At 39.0% G+C, this 20502-nt stretch overlaps 1 protein-coding gene across 3 annotated transcripts in view; it reads right to left on the bottom strand.

Annotated features, from left to right (window-relative positions):
- Positions 1-20502, bottom strand: part of Gpat4 (Glycerol-3-phosphate acyltransferase 4) — a 32301-nt gene that overhangs the window by 8494 nt on the left and 3305 nt on the right. Inside the window, exons 2-9 of one of the 3 annotated variants that reach the window (XM_034982208.2) lie at positions 15298-15430; positions 13505-13629; positions 11846-11982; positions 10549-10654; positions 7091-7327; positions 6082-6315; positions 4649-4764; positions 1018-1158 (exon numbers count right to left, since the gene is read on the bottom strand). In XM_034982208.2, coding sequence (XP_034838099.1) covers positions 1018-1158; positions 4649-4764; positions 6082-6315; positions 7091-7327; positions 10549-10654; positions 11846-11982; positions 13505-13629; positions 15298-15430 — 1229 coding nt within the window. The remainder of the gene's footprint in view (positions 1-1017; positions 1159-4648; positions 4765-6081; positions 6316-7090; positions 7328-10548; positions 10655-11845; positions 11983-13504; positions 13630-15297; positions 15431-20502) is intronic. The other 2 variants (XM_034982207.2, XM_069507538.1) reach the window with 2 other exon arrangements.

Below are 20502 nucleotides of genomic sequence, written 5' to 3'. Positions count from 1 at the left end.
GATATATGGGCGTTCCATTGAGTCGTTCTGACATAGTACCGCTCCAATTCCATTCTTGGATGCATCACAATGGCCCCGACTCTCTAGTCTCTCTCTAAACTAAATTTAGCGTATCTGCATCCTTTTCTTTTTACTAATGCTAAAAAAGGAACGGAACATGACTTTCACATTTAAAGACTCTAAATTTTAGTGCACAATACAAATTTAAACAGTAGGTTCGCGAGTGCGTGCTAAAATCACGGGTTTTACCATCTAAAAATTAAATTTAGAAATGTCAAACTGCTTCTGTCCTTTTCATATTACAATAGTAAGAAGAGGGTGCGAATACTCTAAAATTAGGTTATCGGATTAGCTAGTTGGTATCGCAGATTTGTAAAGGACTTCGCTGAGATAGCAGCGCCATTGCATCATCTAACTAAAACAAAAGGTGTTTCAAAATTTAAGGTTGTGCTTAGAATCGGTGCCAATGTATAAAAAATGGCTTGGAATAATCTGGACACGTGATTACTGGAGATGTGGTCAGAAGTGTTTTCAACTGTAGGAGGCCTTGTCCGCTTCCTCCGTCCACTTAAATTTTGAAACACCTTTTGTTTTAGTTAGATGATGCAATGGCGCTGCTATCTCAGCGAAGTCCTTTACAAATCTGCGATACCAACTAGCTAATCCGATAACCTAATTTTAGAGTATTCGCACCCTCTTCTTACTATTGTAATATGAAAAGGACAGAAGCAGTTTGACATTTCTAAATTTAATTTTTAGATGGTAAAACCCGTGATTTTAGCACGCACTCGCGAATCTACTGTTTAAATTTGTATTGTGCACTAAAACTTAGAGTCTTTAAATGTGAAAGTCATGTTCCGTTCCTTTTTTAGCATTAGTAAAAAGAAAAGGATGCATCCTTTTCTTTTTACTAATGCTAAAAAAGGAACGGATACTCTAAATTTAGTTTAGAGAGAGACTAGAGAATCGGGGCCATTGAGCCGTCCTGCGCGACTATGAGAGTGAGGGAATACTCACTTGATGGCGACGGGGTAGATGGTGCCCCCGACCTCGAAGCTGCCCTTCTTGAACTGCATCACGGACGTGTTGTTTATACATGTACCCTCGGGGAAGATCAGGATGGGCGGGTTGTCCGGCACCGAGATGTGCTCTTTCAACCTGTTGACAATTTTACTGTTATTTATACATCTTTTAGACTTGCCTATACAGTAGAATCAGTATCCTTATTATACATGCGAAAGTGTGTTTGTTTGTTGGTTTGTCCTTCAATCACGTCGCAACGGATCGACGTGATTTTTTGCATGGGTATAGTTAAAGACCTGGAGAGTGACATAGGATACTTTTATCCCGGAAAATCAAAGAGTTTCCTCGGGTTTTTTTAAATCTAATTCCACGCGGACGAAGTCGCGGGCGTCAGCTAGTAGAATATATTTTTATTCAAACAATCAAATCTTTAAAAAGAGCAACCGCCGAGTTTCTTGCTGGTTCTTTTCAGTAATGCGGGTATTCCGGACTAAAGGTTCGTACGCACCTGAGCGGCGCGGCGCGGCGCTTCAGTCCGACTGCAGAACGCTTCACCTCAGGCCGCTCGACGGTGCCTACCGCACTACAACTTCAGTACGCGGCAGCTCGCGTCACTTGCGCGTCACTTCTACACCCGTTCGCGTACGAGCAACAACGTCGCAAGATGAGCGACAGTGAAGAGGATTTGATTATTATTTCTTTGTTGTGCAGAAGAAGAACGAATTATCGAAGAGAAAAAAACCGGCCAAGTGCGAGTCAGGCTCGCGCAATGAGGGTTCCGTACTACAGTCGTATGATTTCGATAATTCAAAAACTATGATGCATAAAAATAAATAAAAATCTGTTTTAGAATGTACAGGTGAAGACCTTTCATATGATACCCCACTTGGTATAGTCACTCACTTCGAAAGTTGAAAATACTAATTATTAGTTCATGACCACAATTTAATTTTTTTTGTGTGATCTAATCCTAAATTCACGGTTTTCAGATTTTTCCCCAAATGTCAGCTATAAGATCTACCTACCTGCCAAATTTCATGATTCTAGGTCAACGGGAAGTACCCTGTAGGTTTCTTGACAGACAGACGGACAGACAGACAGACAGACAGACAGACAGACAGACAGACAGACAGACAGACAGACAGACAGACAGACAGACAGACAACAAAGTGATCCTATAAGAGTTCCGTTTTTCCTTTTGAGGTACGGAACCCTAAAAAAGAAGAAGAAATGGATTGCTGACATACCAAAGTCACGCTATCAAGAAGGATATCACATTTTGTTTCCTCGCCTTCTTAATGACTCTGTACCATTTCACATTTACTTCAGAATGTCGAAGACAAAATTCTATATGCTATTGCCTAATAGTTTTTGTGGAAATTACATTAGAAACAATAGGTATACCACACAGGTCGGTAATATAATCCTACAAGAAACCTATGTCCAGCAGTGGACATATCTATCGGTTGATGATGATGAAGATGATGATAGTTTTTATGGAAATTATAAAAAAATATTTATGCATATCCATACTTATATTATTATCAACGCAAAAGTGTATTTGTCTGTCTATCTACTAGCTTTTCACGGCTCAACAGCTTAACCGAATTTGATGAAATTTGGTACAAAGTTGAATTACATCCCGGGGAAGGACAGGCTACTTTTTATCCTGGAAAATGAAAGAATTTCCACAGGATTGTTAAAGGCCCATTTATATGAAGTTTGGACCAGAGGTAGCTTGCATTCCGGGAATTGACAGAGGTAGGCAACTTTTTATCCCGGAAAATCAAAGAGTTCACACGGGATTAAAAATCTAAAAAAAAATGCAACTAGATGATGCCTGCGACTTCGTCCGCGTGGATTTAGATTTTTCTATAGGTGAGCACATTTCCGGGAATTACCTACTAGTACCTATATACCTGAGATAGATTATACCCTGTAGGATAAAAGTAGCCTATGTGTACCTACACATAGGCTAGTTTTATCCCGAAAATCAAAAAGTTTCCACGGGATTTTTAAAAAACCTACATCTACGCGAACGAAGTTGCGGGCATCAGCTAGTCCCTTAGGTTCTGTGGAAATTACATTAGAAAAAGCATTTTCGCAAAATGTCTTTGTTTTATGTGCAATAGAATATATAAAATAGGCAGGTAAACACAGGTACATATTATATCTAAATACCTATATAAAAGAAAAAGGTGACTGACTGACTGATCTATCAACGCACAGCTCAAACTACTTGACGGATCGGGCTGAAATTTGGCATGCTGGCTAGCTAACTAGCTAATATGACGTAGACATCCGCTAAAAAGGGATTTATGAAAATTCAACCCCTAAGGGGGTAAAATAGGGGTTCGAGATTTGTGTAGTCCACGCGGACGACGTCGCGGGCATAAGCTAGTATAATATAAATACAAGTACAACAATAGGTAGGCATATTTCCGAAACTATTAATTCTACCTAGATGAAGTAGGTAGGTATAATATGTACATAATATATTATAGTTATTTAATCAGGATTATTTTTACCATTGATGTTTTCTCATAACGCTCGGAGAGACATTTATACATTTAGACACTGGGAAGGGGGGAAGCCGACATCCTAGGGGTTGGGACCTTTGAGGATATACTTCTAAGAGCATGAGGAACACGTCATGTGTCAAAAATTAAACCTACGTTATTTATTTTGAGGTCTATCTTGCCGATTCTTGCCTGTACTTTAAATACCTAACAAGATGCGCGTGTATCTTATTCGAGCGACGTACGCATACTGAAGCGCCGCGCCGCGCCGCTGGGTATGTCGCACTAGCGTCACTGCACTGCGCGTCGCTTCAGTGCGCTTCAAAATATTCTCTCCAGCCGTGCCGCGCGGCAACGCGCGGTGAAGCGCCGCGCCGCGCCGCTCTAGTGCGATATGCGCCATACAAAATGATAGAAATGATATTTTGAAGCTCTGTGCCGCGACGTGAAGCTCACTGAAGCGCCGCGCCGCGCCGCTCAGGTGCGTACGAACCTTAATGGTGTTTGAATTTGATAAATATTATTACTTTATTATAAACTAAGATAAAAATAATGGCATACGCTGAAAAAAATATTAAAATCCAACAAAGATTTACAAAGTTACAGGCATTTTAATTTTGGAGTGGGAGGGTCTTCTATCCCTTTCTCGCAAAACGAAAATTTGTATGAAACCGCACGAAGCTACTATGGCATTAGTAGGTGTGACGTCAAACTGCTGTATCGCTATCTCTGTCTAATCAGAAATATTTATATGCTTATAACTTTTTTGTTATTTGATCGATTTAATTAGTTTTTTCAGTTTATGTTGTATTAGGATCTTTTTAATAACAAACCTATTTTATGTTAATATTGCTTCGTCATGTAATGACAGTGAAAAAGAAAATATAATAAAAAGACATGTAAAACTAATGGTGTCTTATTTAATAAAATAATTTAGTAATTAAATTATAAACACGACAGTTTACGTCTATATTTTTATTCTAGTTTATAATAAAGTAATAAAAAAATTGAAGTCAAATACCCAATTGTAAGATTAATATTTCTATTCTATTCTAATTTTAAAGGTTTTAAAAGGTTTGAGTTGTTTCATTCACGAATGTCATTACCTCCTAGCGACTGCATGTCGATCCTTGACCTCTGACCTCTCAAACCAGATGTGCGGCGAAGCCCTAGCGAGCGCCCTCTGTAGGAGCCCTAGGAAACCGTCGTGCCTCTGGCCTATCTGAAAACATTATAATCCATATTTATATCCCATCGGCGGTGTTCCCACTAGATTATAACATGGGGTTATTCAAGGGGCGGACCAACAAATTCCTAAAAGGCCGGCAACGCATCGGCGGCTCCTCTGGTGCTGCAAATGTTCATGGGCGGCGGTAATCACTTAACATCAGGTGACCCGCCTGCTCGCTATATCTATTAAAAAAAAAAAAAAATATTGCGTGTAACTTTTACGCGCGATTAAAATAAAAGTAAAATTATATTTTTGAAAATGAGGGCGGCCATTTTTCGGCAGAAATGACGTTCAAAGTACTTTGAAAAGTACTTCCGGAAAAAAAAAATCAATTCAAAATCTGGAAAATATTACAAGAAAACTTAAAACTAGCGTTATCTAATTACTATACAATCTTTGAGATAGCCATGGTCATACATACATACGGGTCGAATACATAACCTCTTTTTTTGAAGTCGGTTATAAAGAAGTCTTGACTTGGCGCAGTGGTCTTATAAGTGGAAGGTCACGGGTTCAATTCCTGGCAGGGGCAATTTGAAAATTTATAATTTCTAAATTTATAAATTTTTTAGTGATAAGTTTTTCTGTATGTTTTATTGTTTTAAAAATTTTATCATTAGGCCTAGTTATATCTCATAGGTATAAGGTTATTTCTAAATTATCTCTGGTTTGCTCAAAAGCTTCGGCCGTGGCTAGTTCACATCCTGCCGACAAAGCCGGTGCCGCCTAGCTTTTTAGCGTTTCAGTACGATGCCGTGTATAAACCGATCAGGGGTATGGGTTCATTGAAATTGCCATACCCCTTCTAAGTTAGCCCGCTTCCATCTTAGACTATCATCACTTACCACCAGGCGAGTTCGTAGTTAGGGCTAACTTGTATTGAAAAAAAAAAACAAGAGATAAGACCGGATTTCTCGAAATTCCCACGGGATAGGGAATAGAGGATTTATATTTGCGCCAAACGGAGCCGCGGGCGGTCATTAGTACCTGACAATAATACTAACATGCTAGTAAAATGCATATTTGTACCCAACATTAAAAAGCAGGTTCCCGTTTTTCAAAATTACAAACAAAGCATGCCAGATTACAATAATTATGAAGGCGATTGTGACTGCGTTATGCAATTGCACATTCTCCTTATGAAGTAAAAGACGTCACAAAATACAAAAATATCCCAAAATAGATGATTATACTTACTTGAAATCGAAAAATTTATATAATTGATATAATGTAGAAACGGCCATACTGACATGTCAATCGTCACTCACCTGTCGTCACGGCCATACTGACCTGCCAACCGTCACTCACCAGCGAATAGCAGCTGTCGCACATCAGCACCAGCACATCGATCGGGCTTGTATGATTCGCGACGCAGATTCCATTGCGCGGCTTGTAGTCGCTGTTGTGGTAAGTGATCACCGCGGAGATGCAGCGCGAGAGGAAGTTGAAGCACATGAGTGATAGAGCGTTGTTGACGCGTTGCTTGAACGGGCCGTCGGGCAGGGTCCCCACGCAGGCGGTGCAGACTATCAGCCACCATACCTAGTTGTGGGGTAGTCATGGGGTACAATGAGGTAGTGATAAGCTTTGACCGTAATGGATGGTTCGCCCGAATGGATGGATGAGCAGATTTTGTGTAAACCTTTTTTTTAATTCAACATTTTTGGTATTCTAAAACAACCTTTTTGGTATTCTAAAATACATGTAATTTAAAGCAAAATACCGCAAAAATGTGCGACTCTTTTCGGGAAAACTTAATGGTTTGTGGTATTTTTAAGTCTTATTAAAAATTATTAAGCTAATATTTAATCCAAAACGTATGTATAGTGCGTACATTTTGAGAACTCACTCGCCATTTTTGCGTCATCTGTGTCACCTGTCATGTCAAAAGTACGATTACAGTCCATAGCCGAAGGGTGGACTGTATTTAAGACATGCCAGATGACACGTAGAGCAAAATTGCGAGTGAGAACTTAAAATGTATGCATTATACATTATGTTAGGCTTTAAAAAGAGAACAAATTGAGAAACTGTGCTTTTATGTGATTGGCTAAAAAAATAGTTTAAGCAAATCCGCTTACAAAACATACACATTCAACTTAAAATTCTTATATATAAAAAACGTACACGAGAAAACTTAGAAAAACAAGCCCATTTACCCCAAGATTCTGGCAACACCCTACCAAAAATATAAAATGGTAGAAAATAAGCACATTTTTCCCAATCCACTGGCAACATCCTAAAAATTCGACCAAAACATAAAATGGTAGAAAATAAGCACATTTTCCCCAAGACTGGCAACACCTTAAAATCCTACCAATGAGAAACAAGTGTTGACACTCAAAACCCCCACGTCAATGGGGCTGGTGTGGTTGGCTACACAGAACCCGTTGAACCTCGGCACGTGTTCCACGTCGTGGAAGTTGGTGACGATGGACATGCTGCGCATGAGCGTCCGGATGGAGATCTTGTAGAAGACGCCGGCCAGCCAGCGCCGGGACTTGCTCTCTGGCAGGAATCCGATAAGCGACAGAGACGTTATCATCGTCAGGACCTGGTGTTGCCATGTTTGTTCAATAATATTACCAAAAGAAGAGTTATTCCCGTTGAGTCACACCTCCGTGTGTAACACTGTGACTCAACGGGATTTTATTGGAATTGTTGTCCCGTTGAGTATTTTTTACCCGGCTGAGTTTGTTGTGGGCTCTTCTCAGACCTGGGCGCGTTTGGAACCCTTGTAGCTTTAGTTTTAAGTTTACGCAATTAATTATCCCCATTACATCATTAGTTTAGTGTAGTCCATACAAAATGACTCCTCACGCGCCATTTTAACTCTATGGGTCAACTGTCATGTCAAAAGTACGATTCGCCTTTAAAATAAGGACTAAAATCGTACTTTTGACATGAAATAAGACACAAAGTTAAAATGGCGCATGAGGAGCTATTTTTTACGTTACCTATTTTGAATAAATGAATTAATTTTAATATTTTGTACAAATTGGTACACAATACATGTTGGTTATTTTCCATCCAAAATTGATTTTACTGAGTTTTTGTGTAGAATCGATGAACTAACTAAAATTTTAATACTTGGGGTTGCCACTATTATTTATCAGTCATTTTTGGTAGATATTAAACATCACTTCCACATGCTTCGCTTCTTCTTCTATTACTTATACAACAAAAAACTTATATACATATATTAGTACAATGAGGCCGATTCTCTTGTACACAATCTCTAAACGAAACTAACTTAACAGGTATAAATCTAGTGCCATCCTTTTCCGCAAGCAACATAATGAAAGGGATAGCAATAGATTTACACGTGTCATTTTAGTTTAGTTTAGAGATTGTGTACAACGGAATTAGCCACAATATTAGGTGTTTTTTTTAGTTTTTCCAATGAAAGAAAACATAATATATTTAAAAAAAAAATAGTTTTTTGGTGGGTTGTAGTGCTTAGGCCAAATGGGGGTTTTAATCGAGCAAAAAAAAAAAAAGAAAGTTAGTAGAAGACAAAATAAAAAGTATTTATTATTTAAAGGCATTTTAATAAACCATTCTGAGAATTAACTAAAATTGTTATTGAACCATATGGAATGGTTATGGATATGGAAGATGAATTAAAATTATCTTTACTTTGTCTATCAGATCGTAATTCAAAAAATAACTTATCGAAATGCCTTAAGTACAGGAAAAACATAAAAAATTACAAGATAAAGAAAGGAATAGATTAAGTGCATATTACAAATCTTATCACAGAAGTATAATATCGCACCACTACAAAACTGTCTCAACTCAAAAAAACACTTTTGTCAGAACAACAATTTTTTTATCTACAGAAATTATTAACAATTAAAAAATAATAATTAAAGGATTTTTTTATGTGTTTTAGAGGAATTACTTAGTTATGTTTAGAATATAGGTACAGTACGCGGCAGAAAATAATGTGCATCGACCTTTAGTAGGAGATAGCGGATTTGTAGATCGTTGTCTCTGTCGTTGAGACCCACAAAACGTCATATAGGTATGAGTGACAGAGACAACGCTCATAAAATGAGGATATCTCAAAAGTCGAGGTTTTTGAGTTGAATCAGTTTAGACCTTGCGGTGCGATATATTTTATTAATAACTTAAATTGTCATAGATATACAAATCCAGTATACTAATCTTTACTAATATTATAAAGAGGTAAAGTTTGTTGTAAGTTTGTTTGTATCTCTGGAACTACTTAACCAATTTTGAAAATTCTTTCACCAGTAGAAAGCTACATTATTTCTGAGTGACATAAACTTTATTTTATTTTCAAAAGTTAGAGATCCCTACGAAAATAATTGCAATAAGGTACTCAAGTTTGTAAGTGTATTTGTACGAAGTAATCTTTGGAACTACTGAACCGATTTTGAAAATTCTTTCACCAGTAGAAAAGCTACATTATTTCTGAAAGCTATTTTATTTTCAAAAAATTAGAGATCCCTACGAGAATTGTAATAAGCTACCCGTGCGAAGCCGGGGCGGGTCGCTAGTCTTGAATAAACGATAAAAGAAATTGATATTGTTATCAAAACTAATTAACACTTTCAAAACAGATTAAATATGGAAATTTTCACAATGAGCTTAAAACTCGCAGGGTACCATCATTTATTATAATTATAATACTAGATGATGCCCGCGACTTCTTCCGTGTGGATTTAGGTTTTTAAAAATCCCGTGGGAACTCTTTGATTTTCCGGGATAAATAGTAGCGTATGTCCTTCCCCGGGAGGCAAGCTATCTCTGTACCAAATTTCGTCAAAATCGGTTGAACGGATGGGCCGTGAAAGGCTAGCGGACAGACAGACACACTTTCGCATTTATGATATTAGTATGGATATAGACGTTGGGGTCCCAAGGTACTGGAATGGCGACCTCGCACCGGAAGGCGCAGCGTCGGAAGACCCCTCACTAGGTGGATGGAATACATCAAACGAGTCGCAGGGTCGATAGATGGCGGCGGCGCAAGTCCCTACAAGACACATATGTCCAGCAGTGGAACCTTTAGAATGAGATTTCGGCTTCGTTGTCTCTGTCACCCATGTGACGACAGAGACAACGCTCTACGAAACCGCTATCGCTTTGTCAAGTCGATGGACAATATTTTCTGCCGTGTACTGTACGCGAAAGGTCGAGATAGCAACCGGGGAGGGAACGCCCCGCACACCCGCACAGCCCCCGCGCTAGCCCGGTGCGAGCGAGGTGACGTGCGGAAGTCCCTACAAGAGACCTATGTCCAGCAGTGGACGTTCGTCGATGATGATCTATGATGATGAGTGTACAAATAAAATTAAAGTAAAGTTAAAGTATAGTTAAAGTAAAGTTAAAGTAAAGTTAAAGTATAGTTAAAGTAAAGTTAAAGTATAGTTAAAGTAAAGTTAAAGTATAGTTAAAGTAAAGTTAAAGTAAAGTTAAAGTAAAGTTAAAGTATAGTTAAAGTAAAGTTAAAGTATAGTTAAAGTAAAGTTAAAGTAAAGTTAAAGTAAAGTTAAGGTATAGTTAAAGTAAAGTTAAAGTATAGTTAAAGTAAAGTTAAAGTATAGTTAAAGTAAAGTTAAAGTATAGTTAAAGTAAAGTTAAAGTATAGTTAAAGTAAAGTTAAAGTATAGTTAAAGTAAAGTTAAAGTAAAGTTAAAGTAAAGTTAAAGTATAGTTAAAGTAAAGTTAAAGTAAAGTTAAAGTATAGTTAAAGTAAAGTTAAAGTAAAGTTAAAGTAAAGTTAAAATAAAGGTAGTGTCTCACCCCAACGACAAATATAAATATCCTCAGCGGCAGCAGGAAGAAGTATCGGACCACGAAGCCCATGAACCATATGATGGTAAGCCGCCATGTCAGAAACTCGTACTGTCTGCAAAATAACAAATTAATCTTTATCTAAATATATAAAAGCGAAATACCACTCACTCACTGACTGACTCACTGACTAATCACCAAATCTCAGGAACTATAAAGCCTACAAACTTGGAATTTGGAACGTAGGTTTCTTCTAGGACGTAGGTGTGAGCTAAGAAACGGTTTCGAGAACATGGGGGATGTTCTCCTAAGGGGGTGAAATGGGGGGTGGAAGGTTATATGAAAGTCCTATGCTTTTGAAGTTAGAGACGTGAAAATCGACATTTAGGTTAATAGGTTTAAATAATAAAAATCTGTAGAAGTCAGTTTGAGAAATTCCCCCCTTAAGGATGGTAAAATAGGGGGAAAAGTTTTTATCGAAAAGTTTTAAATACCTATTGTTATTTTAACTTGAAATTTGAAACGTAGGTCCTTTCTAGGGGGTAGCTATCAGATAAGAAAGGATCTAACTATATTCCCCCCTAAGGGAGTGAAAGGAGGGGTCGAACGTTGTAAGGTGAGAATGAGTGAGTATCTAGGTAAGTGAGGCCTCTTGCAGCGGGAAAATTTCTGATCTCATGAAAAACCAGAAATTTTCCGCAGACGAAGTCGCGGGCAACTGCTAGTAGCTTTAGATAATTTTAAATACATATCAAAAATTGCGGAACCGGCGGGATTCGAACCTGCGTCTACTGGGTTTCGCGCCCGACGCCTTGCCCGCTAGGCCACGGTTTCGCTAGTAGCGAAATGTCGCTACTAGATGGCATTGCCAGTCGCTTCAGTACTGGGTGAACATATGTACATATCACAAACTAGCTTATTCCCGCGACATCGTCCGCGTGGACTACACAAATTTCAAACCCCTATTTTACCCACTTAGGTGTATACCAGAAATAACAATTTATTTTTTAAGGGTTCCCGTACCTCTAAAGGAAAAAAGGAACCTTTATAGGATCAATTAATTGTTATCTATGTCCATCTGTCTGTCGTGTCTGTCAAAAAATCTACACGGTACTTTCCGTTGACCTAGAATCATGAAATTTGGAAGGTAGGTAGGTCTTATAACAGACATGAGGGGAAAAATCTGAAATCTGTGTATTTGTGTTTACATCACAAAAAAAATGGTTTTTGTATCGTATTAACGGAACCGTTGATAGGGTCCCGTTGGCAACCTTCGGGTAACCCTAAAATGAAAAATCCGGTATACCTATTGGTCCTGGTGAGGAGGTTCCAACTCCTCAGCTCCTCAGCCTCGAAGACGGAGGTGACCTGGTCTTCGATTATCGACTCCATGCCAGCCTTGACCAGGTCCATGCAGTGGTGCAGGTGGAACTCCAGGTTCCTCTGCAAAGAGGAGAATTACTTGGAGAAGATGACTATACAGAAGAAAGAAGAATGAACAGCCTCCTCGTTTCTAATTCGAACCGGTTTGGACCACCCTTCCAGCATCAGTTTTCCCCTCCAATCATAATATTATGGGTACCTTCAAGTCTAATGAATAGAGATCTTCTAGGCAAGCGCGCTCTATCTTAGGCTGCATCATCACTTGCCACCAAGTCTGATTGCAGCCAAGCGCTAGTCTATAAATTAAAAAATATATCAGTACCCATATTATAAATGCGAAAGTGTGTTTGTTTGTTGGTTTGTCCTTCAATCTTAGGTTTAGCCTCAATAGCTCAACGGGTAAAGGAGTGGACTGAAAACCGAAAGGTCGACGGTTCAAACCCTGCCCGTTGCACTATTGTCGTACCTACTCCTAGCACAAGCCTGACGCTTAGTTGGAGAGGAAAGGGGAATACTAGTCATTTAACATGGCTGATATACTTTATAAAAATAAAAATAAATCACGTCTCAACGGAACAACAGATCGATGGTATATTTTACATGGGTGTAGTTAGACATGGAGAGTGACACAGGCTACAATTTATCCTGGAAAATCAAAGAGTTCCCACGGGATTTTTAAAAACCTAAACCGTCGCGAGCATCAGCTAGTCTATACATATAAAAGGAAAAGGTGACTGACTGAGTGACTGACTGATCTATCAACGCACAGCTCAAACTACTGCACGGATCGGCCTGAAATTCGGCATGCAGATAGTTATTATGACGTAGACATCCGCTAAAAAAGGATTTTTCAAAATTCAACCCCTTAAGGTGACGCAGGACGCTCGACCAAAATTGGCAGCGCACGTGGGTAACATGTTTACTTTTCACTTGACATTGTATGAGAAAGTGGAGAGGCACGATGATTTTCACTGAAATCAAGCGCGCGAAAAGGGTTTAGGAAAAGTATTTTTGAGAAAAAACTGCTGAATTTATGTTTGCAAAGTAAAGCTATTTCAACTAATGAATAAATAAACTACGTCTAATGATAAATTGTTTTATAATTTTCATATCCCTAATCTTATTTATTTACACCCAAAGTTGTCATTAATTTAGTGTTAAAATAGGAATCTTTTGAGCCTCGTAACTTTTAAATCAATATTTTTTTCAATGTTTTATATATCAATAAACCTAGATAATGACAAGATAAATCGATATAATTCTTAGTTTTGTGCGTACAATATCGAATATTGTTGTAATTTCCCTCCTACGTTTGTATGAAGAAAGCACTGAACTGAGTCCCCTTAAGGGGTAAAATAGGGGTGTGAAGTTTGTATGAAAGTCTGTCAGTTTTGAAGTGTCTATAAAGAAGTTTTTTAGTTAATACTTTTGCAATTAGCAGTATGACATATTTTATTAAGCTCATATGTTAAAATCTCATTGTTAAAGATCAACCCTAAGGGTGTAAAATAGGGGTTTAAAATTTGTTTCCTCCACGCGGACAAAGTCGCGTGCATCAGCTAGTATAGTATAAATTGGTTACCTCTCCTTTGACCTCTGCTGTGAGATGCCCGTTCTGCAGCCGCTCCTGACTCTTACTCCTCTTGTAGTTGAGTTCTGGCGACGGACCCAGGATCTCTTGCCGCTCTATCACGCTGTTCTTTGTGCCTGCAGGATATTATGGGTGTTAGCACAAATCTATACTATACGAGTATAATCATCAAAATCGGACCAGCGGTTAAGGCGCTACTTTCCAACTTAGGCAGTGGTCCGACCGCCGACGATGAACGAGAAACGAGTAGAACTAGAAACTATAAACGAGTTGGCGATCAGCGGGAAGCGAGTGTGTAGTTTCGATAGTTTTGTCGCCGGGCTATAAGCGAGTGTGCAAGTGCGACGAGCAATTACTCTCACTCATCTGTGCTCGCGCCATTCGCCCTCGGTCGCTCAGTCCTGTGCCTGTGTGAAAGAATATCGCTGAGCGAGTTTATTTTTGAAAGCTCGTCGCTCAGCGACAAAACTAGTAAAGCGAGTCGTCGCCGGCAGTGTGAACAGTCAGAGAGCAACTTTTGATATATGCATCTCTTTCGTTTACACGGAATGTACATTTACTGTGCGTTTCTTGAGAGGGAAAATCGCCGATAGTTAGTCGTTTTCTCGCCGGCGGTCGGACCACTGCCTTAGTTAGATACAAAGGTAGGAACACACCATAGATACAAACACACATAATATATACAGTCCGCAACAGGTTGAGATGGCAATGGCAACGGGGTGCCGATTGAGGCCGGGAATCGAGAATCTCCTTCTTTCCGGAACTCAGTTAAAAACCGTTACATTGTAATGAGATTTTTTCACAAGTTCGTCGCTAAAAGTCCGCTTATTAGGGTTCCGTACCTCAAAAGGAAAAATGGAACCTTTATAGGATCACTTTGTTGTCTGTCTTTCAGTCTGTCAAGAAACCTACAGAGTACTTCCCGTTGACCTACAATCATGAAATTTGGCAGGTAGGTATGTCTTATAGCTGACATTTGGGAAAAAATCTGAAAACCGTGAATTTGTGGTTACATCACACAAAAAAATTAAATTGTGGTCATAAACAAATAATTAGTATTTTCAATTTTCGAAGTAAGATAACTATATCAAGTATCATATGAAAGATCTTCACCTGTACATTCTAAAACAGATTTTTATTTATTGTTCTGCATCATAGTTTTTGAATTATCGTGCAAAATGTCGAAAAAATACGACTGTATTACGGAACCCTGGTTGCGCGAGCCTGACTCGCACTTGGCGGGGTTTTTTATCGAATGTAACTGCTAATGTACGCAAATCAATTTGCCTGCAGTTATTGTTTAATCTACCAATTACCGCTGAATCCGTTAAAGGTGCGAAAATTGTGTGGATTCCTAGGCTGAGGTCTATAGGCAGCGTCTCCTCACTTCACACCCCGATTGCCACCTCGACCTGTCGCATGCTACATACAGAAGTTTATAATAGTCGTTTATTTAGGCAATTTTTACACCCATTTCACATATAAATAAAATACAAATACATATACAAATGTACCAAATAAAATAGAATAAGATAAGTTAAAGTAATAAGACAAAAATACAATAATAACTAAAACTAAGAATTGTCCCCAAAGGGAGGTTTGTTATCAAATAGTTTTCATTATTTATAGTTAAATAATTAAAACTATTTAATAACAAATAGTTAAAGTTAGTTTGTTATCAAATAGTTTTAATTATTTATAGTTAAATAATTAAAACTATTTAATAACAAACCTCCATTTGGGGGCAATTTTTAGTTTTAGTTTTATAAACTATTATAGTTTACCGTTGACGCCGTTCTCCTTGATGACGGCGGAGGGGGGCTTGTCGTCGGGCGCGGGAAGCTCTTCCTCATCAGAGCTGTCAGAGCTGTCGGTTCGCTGCAGCTTCTTTGCCACCTCGATGTGTTGTCTGCCATACTGGGAACATGAACAACTCTTCATCATTTTCCCGTATTCAAAAGTGTAAATTAAAAAATTCCTCATCATCATCATGATCAACCCATCGCCGGCTCACTACAGAGCAAGGGTTTCAGAGTGAGAAGGGTTTTAGCCATAGTCTACCACGCTGGCCAAGAGCGGATTGGCAGATGTCTAACTTTTCAGAGTTATATCACTCGCTTCAACGGTGAAGGAAAACATCGTGAGGAAACCTGCATGCCTAAGAATCCATATTATCCATACTCCGTACTAATATTATAAATGCAAAAGAGTGTCTGTCTGTCTGCTAGCTTTTTACGGCCCATCCGTTCAACCGATTTTGACGAAGTTTAATACAGAGTTAGCTTATATCCCGGGGAAGAACATAGGCTACTTTTCATCCTGGAAAATTGATGGGTTCCCACGGGATTTTTAAAAACCTAAATCCAGATTGCCAACTCAACCTGTCGCGAGCTACACTTATATTATTGTTTAGGGTCATTAATGACGTCAACCTTACAACACGATATAAGACCTTGAGCAAATGGCTATAATTTCGAAACGACACAAAAATACCTACTTATCGTAATCAACTAATCATACACAAACTGAATGCACGCAAACTTACTAACACCCGATGGCTCAGTGCTCAATAGATCCTTACCAAACGGTCGCAGGTTCTTATATCGAAAGGCTATCTCTAAATTTTCAACTAAAAAGTGTCCATCGCACTTAGTGTGATCTAAGAATGATAAGCGGGTTCGATTCCTGGTAGGGGCAGGTGGACCGTACTTTTGACCCAGTTGACCCATAGAGTTAAAATGGCGCGTGAGGAGTCATTTTTTTATTATTATTATTATTTTGAATAGACTAAGCAGCTTTCGCTGATGCATGTACATCAGAAGTGCTTGGAGTTTTCCAAATGTTTGTTTAATCTATTGCTGAACTGGTTAACAGAACTTGACATAACCACATCCTCAGGCAATTTTTTTTTATTTTTTTTTATTCAGATACAAGTTAGCCCTTGACTGCAATCTCACCTGGTGGTAAGTGATGGGGGTATGGCAGTTTTTATTAAACCCATACCCCTTTGGTTTCTACACGGCATCGTACCGGAACGCTAAATCGCTTGGCGGCACGGCTTTGCCGGTAGGGTGGTAACTAGCAACGGCCGAAGCCTCCCACCAGACCAGATCAGAAATTTAGAAATTATAAAATTCCAAACCCCTGCCAGGAATCGAACCCGGGCCCTCCCACTAATAAGACCACAGCGCTCACCACTGCGCCAGGGAGGTCGTCAAATATATTCCACATGTGAACAACTCTGCTGGGCAGAAAGTGTTTTAATGGATTTGACGATGGCAATTGATATTGTAGCTTCATATCATGTCTCCTAAATTGCTCTCCTTTGGGACATTATAATAATTATTTAGTACTAGCTGATAAATAAATAAATAAATAATCATTTATTTGCAAGAATGTTTCTACTAAATTAATAGTGTGCAAATATTTTTGAGTGTCAATTTTTAAAATAATTAATAATCAGTGAACAAAAAAAAAACAAAAATTAGTCAAATGTAATTAATAGTCAGATGCCCGCGACTTCGTCCGCGTGGAATTAAGTTTTTAAAAATCCCGGGATAAAAAGTAGCGTATGTCCTTCCCCGGGATGCAAGCTATCTCTGTACCAAATTTCGTCGAAATCGGTTGAACGGTTGAGCCGTGAAAAGCTATCAGACAGACACACTTTCGCATTTATAATATTAGTATGAATTTTGTAAGTTTCAATTAGATCGCCTCTTTCTCGCCTGCTTTTGTTTTTGCTGGCCTGATTTTGTAGGTTTGTATATTATTGTACGAGCGGAAGGTCCAAAGATTACCTAACAGTGAATGACATTGCTACTTCGGTGACTCGCCTACACTTTGGACCCACGATTGACGATATCAAGGTATAATAATGCTGATTCATAACTACCCAGTCCCATTATCTGCACATAGTCTATATATATAAAAGGAAAAGGTGACTGACTGACTGACTGACTGACTGACTGACTGACTGACTGACTGATCTATCAACTCACAGCTCAAACTACTGGACGGATCGGGCTGAAATTTGGCATGCAGATAGCTAAGAAAGGATTTTTGAAAATTCAACTCCTAAGGGGGTGAAATAGGGATTTGAAATTTTGTAGTCCACGCGGACGAAGTCGCGAGCATAAGCTAGTATGGCATAAAGTCGCTTCCCGTCGCGCGACGTCGCGTCTGTCCCTCTGTAGGCTTACATCTTTTTTAAGGTTCTGTACCTCAAAAGGAAAAAAGGACTTTGACGACCTCCCTGGCGCAGTCATGAGCGCTGTGGTCTTATTAGTGGGAGGTCCCGGGTTCGATTCCTGGCAGGGGTTTGGAATTTTATAATTTCTAAATTTCTGGTCTGGTCTGGTGGGAGGCTTCGGCCGTGGCTAGTTACCACCCTACCGGCAAAGCCGTGCCGTCAAGCGATTTAGCGTTCCGGTACGATGCCGTGTAGAAACCAAAGGGGTACGGGTTTAATAAAAACTGCCATATCCCTTCCAGGTTAGCCCGCTATCATCTTAGACTGCATCATCACTTACCATCAGGTGAGATTGCAGTCAAGGGCTAACTTGTATCTGAATAACATAAAAAAAATAAACCCTTAGGAAGGAGACATTTATAATGAAAAAAGGAACCCTTTTATGACCACTTCCTTATCTGTCTGTCTGTCCGTCGTGTGTAAAGAAAACCTATTAGGGTACTTCCCGTTGACCTAAAATCATGAAATTTGGTACGTAGGTAGGTCTTATAGCAGACATTAGAGGAAAAATCGGAAAACCGTGAAATTGTGGTTACATCACACAAAAAAAATTAAATTGTGGTCATGAACTAATAATTAGTGTTTTCAATTTTCAAAGTAAGATAACTATATCAAGTGGGGTATCATATGAAAGGGCTTCACCTGTACATTCTAAAACAGATTTTTATTTATTTTTATCCATCATAGTTTTTGAATTATCGTGCAGAATGTCGAAAAAATACGACTGTAGTACGGAACCCTCGGTGCGCGAATCTGATTCGCACTTGGCCGGTATTTATATGAAGTAAACTGGTGATTACGTAAGGTCGTAACTTAGATGCGAACCTGACCATTATGGTAATCATTCATTCACAACTATTTGTGATAACATTGAAATAAAACAAGGTACTTAGTATAAGTCCCGCAAATTGTTATTGCGCTGGAACCTTGTCTCATTAACATCGAAATGACGTCATTTTGACGTCAGCTCGAAACTTCAGTCTAGTGCTGTCAATAAAATGGTGGCCACGCGTTTTAGCAATTTGCGGGAATTATACTTTCCTACAACTATTTAACTTGTTTGAAAAAAATCGGGCAAGTGCGAGTCGGACTTGTATCCGAAGGATTCCGAACCATCGCACAAGAAATAACACTAATTTTATTTTTCTAATTTTCATGGCGGTCTTTTTGTTTTTTTTTATTATTTGTTGTTATAGCGGGAACAGAAATCTATATATATAAAAGGAAAAGGTGACTGACTGACTGACTGACTGATCTATCAACGCACAGCTCAAACTACTGGACGGATCGGGCTGAAATTTGGCATGCAGATGGCTATTATGACGTAGGCATCCGCTAAGAAAGGATTTTTGAAAATTCAACCCCTAAGGGGGTGAAATAGGGGTTTGAAATTTGTGAAGTCCACGCGGACGAAGTCGCGAGCGTTAGCTAGTAGGTACATAATTTGTGAAAACTTCAACTCTCTACCTATTACGGTTCACGAGATACAGCCCGCTGGCAGACAGACGGACGGATTGACTGACGCGATGGATGGACAGACAACGGAGGCTTAATATGCAGGGTCTCCGTTGGCACCCTTTGGGTACGGAACTCTAAAAATGAGCCTTTATCGGGTTATAACTGCAGTTACCTAATGGCGCTATTTTGTGCGCAGTAATCTAATGGCGCCCAGGTACGACATATCTACAAGTAATCGAGTCATAAAAATATGGGTCTACTAGCTGATGTCCGCGACTTTGTCTGCGTGGATTTAGGTTTCCGGGATAAAAAGTAGCCTATGTCACTCTCCAGGGTTTTATCTATACCCATGCAAAAAATCACGTCAATCCGTTGCACCGTTGCGACGTGATTGAAGGACAAACCCGCCTGCACGTTTGCTCGATATCTCTATTAAAAAAGGGACCCTTATTATGAATGCGAAAGTGTGTTTGTTTGTTAATTTGTCCTTCAATCACGTCGCAACGGAGAAACGGAACAACGTGATTTTTTGCATGTGTATAGATGAAGGCCTGGAGAGTGACACAGGCTACTTTTTATCCCTGAAAATCAAAGAGTTCCCACGGGATATTAAAAAACCTAATTCCACGCGGACGAAGTCGCGGGCATCAGCTAGTAAATATATAGATAAAGGCCTGTCCGTGGCGTGCTCTCAGTCCATACCTACTTGTTTACAACAAATCAGGAAAGTGGAAGATTTTCCGCCACTAGAGGTCACTGTTATCGACTATTGACTCTGAGCCGCCAGTTAAAGGTTAATCTTCTAACCTTATTAATTGTGTTATTATATCGATATCACTAACGACCCGCCCCGGCTTCGCACGGGTAGCTTATTCCAATTTTTTGGAAATAAAATACAGGCTGTATTTTGTTACGTTACTCAGGAATAATAGCTTTCAAAAATCAAAGAGTTCCCATGGGATTTAAAAAATCTAAAACACGCGGACGAAGTCGCGGGCATTAGCTAGTAATGAAACGATTATTTACCTAATATAATTAGCTTTATTTCAATAACTGATTAGTAACTCATACTCGAAGCATTATGCAAAATAAGTACCATTGTACGTTTTGAATGTCACTTGTTGAATTTGTAATATAATGATGTAATAGTGATAATTACTTACGTTAACTTAAACCTAAAGATACGAAGGTGATAGTCAACTGCTGAAAACCGGCCAAGTGCGAGTCAGACTCGCGCACTGAGGGTTCCGTACAAAAAAATCACGTTTGTTGTATGGGACCC

This window comes from Maniola hyperantus, chromosome 26, assembly GCF_902806685.2.
Source record: "Maniola hyperantus chromosome 26, iAphHyp1.2, whole genome shotgun sequence".
Lineage (NCBI taxonomy): Eukaryota > Metazoa > Arthropoda > Insecta > Lepidoptera > Nymphalidae > Maniola > Maniola hyperantus.
Note: the sequence above shows the minus strand (reverse complement) of the source record. Positions and strands in the feature narration are given on the sequence as shown.